The 3,931-nt window shown below is 57.4% G+C and overlaps 1 protein-coding gene across 1 annotated transcript; it reads left to right on the top strand.

The window, feature by feature from the left end:
- The first annotated feature begins 530 nt into the window (after positions 1-530).
- Hoxa7 (homeobox A7) lies at positions 531-2,252 on the top strand. The gene is made up of 2 exons (XM_055611815.1): positions 531-912; positions 1,936-2,252. The coding sequence occupies exons 1-2, from the start codon at positions 531-533 to the stop codon at positions 2,250-2,252; spliced, it is 699 nt and encodes a 232-aa protein (XP_055467790.1).
- The last annotated feature ends 1,679 nt before the right edge of the window (positions 2,253-3,931 follow it).

Here is a 3,931-nt window from a genome sequence, read left to right as displayed (position 1 = left end):
GAGAGAGAGAGAGAGAGAGAGAGAGAGAGAGAGAGAGAGAGAGAGAGGCAAAGAGCAGCCCTCTCCTCCAGCCCGTCTCGGGGGCGACAGGTTGCCAGACGCCGCAGAGTCCCGCAAAGGGGGGTGACACGGGCAAGGGGGACCCGCACGCCGGATGTGAGGTTCGGGGACGGGGATGAGGATGTGGTGGGGGGCGGAGGCCGCCCCCGGCTCGGCCGACGGGGACGGGGTCCTGGCCCAGCCCGGGAGGGGGGAGGGGGGCTCCGGCCGCGTCGGGCGTCCCGGGCCGGGAGGCGCGGGCCGCGTCCCCTTCCGTCCTCGGCGGCCGGCGGCCCGGGGCGCGGGGACCACCTGCGAGGGCCGCGGAGATTGGCGGAGGCGGTCATGTGGGCGGTCACGTGCCGCGGCCGGCTCCGTCCAAAAGAAAATGGGGTTTGGTGTAAATCTGGGGGTGTAATGTTCTCATATATCACGCTACCTCGTAAAACCGACACCGAAGGCTGCCGGACAACAAATCACAGGTCAAAATTATGAGTTCCTCGTACTATGTGAACGCGCTCTTTAGCAAGTACACGGCGGGGGCCTCCCTCTTCCAAAATGCCGAGCCCACCTCTTGCTCCTTTGCACCCAACTCGCAGAGGAGCGGCTACGGGCCGGGCGCCGGCGCCTTCGCCTCCGCCGTGCCGGGCCTCTACAACGTCAACAGCCCCCTGTACCAGGGCCCCTTCGCGGCCGGCTACGGCCTGGGCGCCGCCGCCGACGCCTACAACCTGCCCTGCGCCTCCTACGACCAGAACATCCCCGGGCTCTGCGGGGACCTCGCCAAAGGCGCCTGCGACAAGGCGGACGAGGGCTCGCTGCCCGGCCCGGCCGAGGCCACCTTCCGCATCTACCCCTGGATGCGCAGCTCAGGTAGGGCGGAGGGGCCCTCGGTGGGGGGGAGGGGAGGAGGGGGTCGGCGCGTGGGAGGAGAGGGGGCGCGGGGAGGCCGGCGGAGCCCCCCAGCCTGGCCGCTCCCCGGCCCGGGCGGACCCCGCGAGTCCCGGTGGCGCTGGCTTTCTGCTTTTAATTAGAGCCGGGGCGCCATGGCGTGGAGGGAGCCCTGGCATTGTATGTAAATGAGGCTCGTAAAAGTTTTTATGGCCCAATTAATGGGTTCGAGCCTCGTAAATTTATTTAACTCCGTTTGCCTGGGAATTTTTACCATAAGTTTCTCCGCTCTTCTCATTCTCATATTTCTCTCTCTCTCTCTCTCTCTCTCTCTCTCCTCTCTCTCTCTCTCTCTCTTTCTCCCCCCTCCCCTTCTCCCTCTCTTTTGCTCTCCCTCAGCCTCTCTCCTTCCATCCCCCTCTCTCCTGTCCTCCCTTCCTTTCTTGACTCCAGCTCCCTCCCCCCCCCCGTCCTTTTCTTTCGGCCTGGCTTTCTTTCTCAAAGGCAAGGAGAGCCAAGACCTCTGGGGGTCCCTCACCCACCCCCTGTAACCAGAGCCCATTTCCAGACCCGGTCTAGAGCGAAGAGCCAGAGGGAGGGAAGGCCACGGAGGACGGTCGCCCACTCGTCTAGCGAGGCCGGGGAGCGGCCAGGCTGGCCTTTGAATGGCCAAAGTGCGGAGTCTCCCACTTGCCACACTCTGTATTTACCATTTCCCTTTGTCAGGGGGAAGCGGGACATTGTGGAAACGTAGCCGGCTGGAAAGGCCTGTTGTAAAGTTGGAATTCTGCTCCGAGGCTTTTCACAGACGTGCCGGCTTGTCTGGCACCGGGCTCTTCCGCTCACACTTCTCCGCCAGCTTAATTGAGGGTGATGGGTTGCGCCTGGGTTGGGGCTGGGTGGAAGGCACAGGCTCTTGGACAGTGGGCCTGACTAAGTGCTCCCTTCTGTCCGCATCCCAGTCTGCTTGTCTGTTTGTCTATACGTCCAACTTTGTGCTCTCAGGACCCGATAGGAAGCGGGGCCGCCAGACCTACACGCGCTACCAGACGCTGGAGCTGGAGAAGGAGTTTCACTTCAACCGCTACCTGACCCGGCGGCGCCGCATCGAGATCGCCCACGCGCTCTGCCTCACCGAGCGCCAGATCAAGATCTGGTTCCAGAACCGGCGCATGAAGTGGAAGAAAGAGCATAAAGATGAGAGCCAGGCTCCCACTGCGGCCCCCGAGGAGGCCATGCCCTCCGTCCCCAGGGCTGCTGACAAGGCCGAGGACGAGGAGGAGGAGGAAGAGGAGGAGGAAGAGGAGGAGGAAGAGGAATAAAGGGCCAGGCACAGGGCCCTGGCTGCACAGGACAGTCGGAAAAGCGTCTTTAAGAGACTCATTGATTTTATTTCCAAAAAAAAGGGGGGGTGGGGGGTAAAGTGAAAAAAATAAAGTGAGAGAAAGAAAAAAAAAGAGGGAATCAGTCCCAACCCTCGTCACCCCCACTCCAGCACCCACTCTAGCGTGCAGAGAAATTAGGTCGCCTCGGGGACCCTCTCTGTCTCTGGAGACCCCAGGAGATCCCCCCAACCCTGGTCAGTGTTGTGCGCTGGCCCAGAAAAAAAAATACTACCTAGCACAGGCCTCCTCGGGGGAGGCACCCCCAAACTACCTATGGGCCCAGCCCCAGTGGCCACCACTCCTTAAACAGACCACATCCCAACACTGGCAGACACCCAGCACCTGCCCCTCCTACCTGCGAAAACTACCTACTAACCCTAAACTACCTATTCATGCTGGCTAGCTTGCCTGCTCCTTGATGCCCACCCATCCCAGACCAGGCCTTGATGCTTCTAGCTAACAGTCTTTGGGGTCCCTGAGGCTTCACTGACAAGGCAATGAGGTTCAGGGACCAGGGCATTTGCTTCTATTTAAATGGAAAAAAATAATATATTTATTCCAAAGCACACCAAGTGCTGTAACCTAGACTCTCTCTTTCTCTGGCTTTGGCACCTTAAGTTGAGGGCCGTTCCCCCCACTTCAGGAGGGGAGCGTTCCCGAGCTGCCTGTAGGCCCCTGGAATGGAGAGCTTCGGTTTTGTGGGACGAAGGAGATGTCCCCAGCTTCACTGTCCTCCTCTTTGCTTCCGTGTCCAGCTGTTCAGCCATGTCGAATATGTGTAGCCTGACTTTTCCTACCAGGACAAATACTGTATATTTGAACCCGATTCTTTTTCCGTCATTTCTCTAATCTTGGAGCTCATTTGTAAAGGAATGTCTTGACTTGGGGAAAATGTTTTCATGGGGTGACTTTGTAGCATGGTGTGCTGTCTTGAAGCAATTCTGTAGGGGGTGGGTGAGGGTCCCATGCCCACCCCAGCCCCCATGTTGTCCCATGTTCCCCTTAGACCCAGACCCCGTCCCAGCCCAGTTACCTGTGTTTTCTGTAACAATAAAGATGCTTGGTGACAAAGAAACATGGACTGTTTTATCCAGAGGCTCTAGGGCAAGGGGAGGTGGCCAGAGCTGAAGGACAAGCCCTTGCTGTAGGCCAAAGGAACAAGGGAAGCAAACATGGAGAGATTGCCTTTGAGTCTGAGTTTTCAATGTTCACGTATAAATGGTTTTTTTCATATTTTATGTGTAGACTTGCACAAATTAGTGTGTTTCCATTTCTGTGTGTGGTTGCTTAAAATTCTCACAATTGTGTGCATTTCAGCATCCATAGTGTGTGTGTGTGTGTGTGTGTGTGTGCTGTGTGTCAACCCTTTCCATGTGTGTAATTAGGTGTGCAGGTTTCTGTGTCCACGACTGTGCGTTTTTCTGTGTCTATGCGTGCAGTTCTCCGTGTCTGTAGTTGTAGATGTGTCTTCCTCTTTGTACATGTTCTCTGTCTGGCTATTGTATGTGCACCAATATCTAGACCCACCGTTTAGATCCACTGAAAACAGGCTGTTTGTTCATACGGTGTATTCCGTCTATGGCCTCCCGAACTTCCCTAAATCCCGGGAACGAATT

This window comes from Psammomys obesus, unplaced genomic scaffold, assembly GCF_907164565.1.
Source record: "Psammomys obesus unplaced genomic scaffold, mPsaObe1.curated_primary_1811, whole genome shotgun sequence".
Taxonomy (NCBI): domain Eukaryota; kingdom Metazoa; phylum Chordata; class Mammalia; order Rodentia; family Muridae; genus Psammomys; species Psammomys obesus.
Note: the sequence above shows the minus strand (reverse complement) of the source record. Positions and strands in the feature narration are given on the sequence as shown.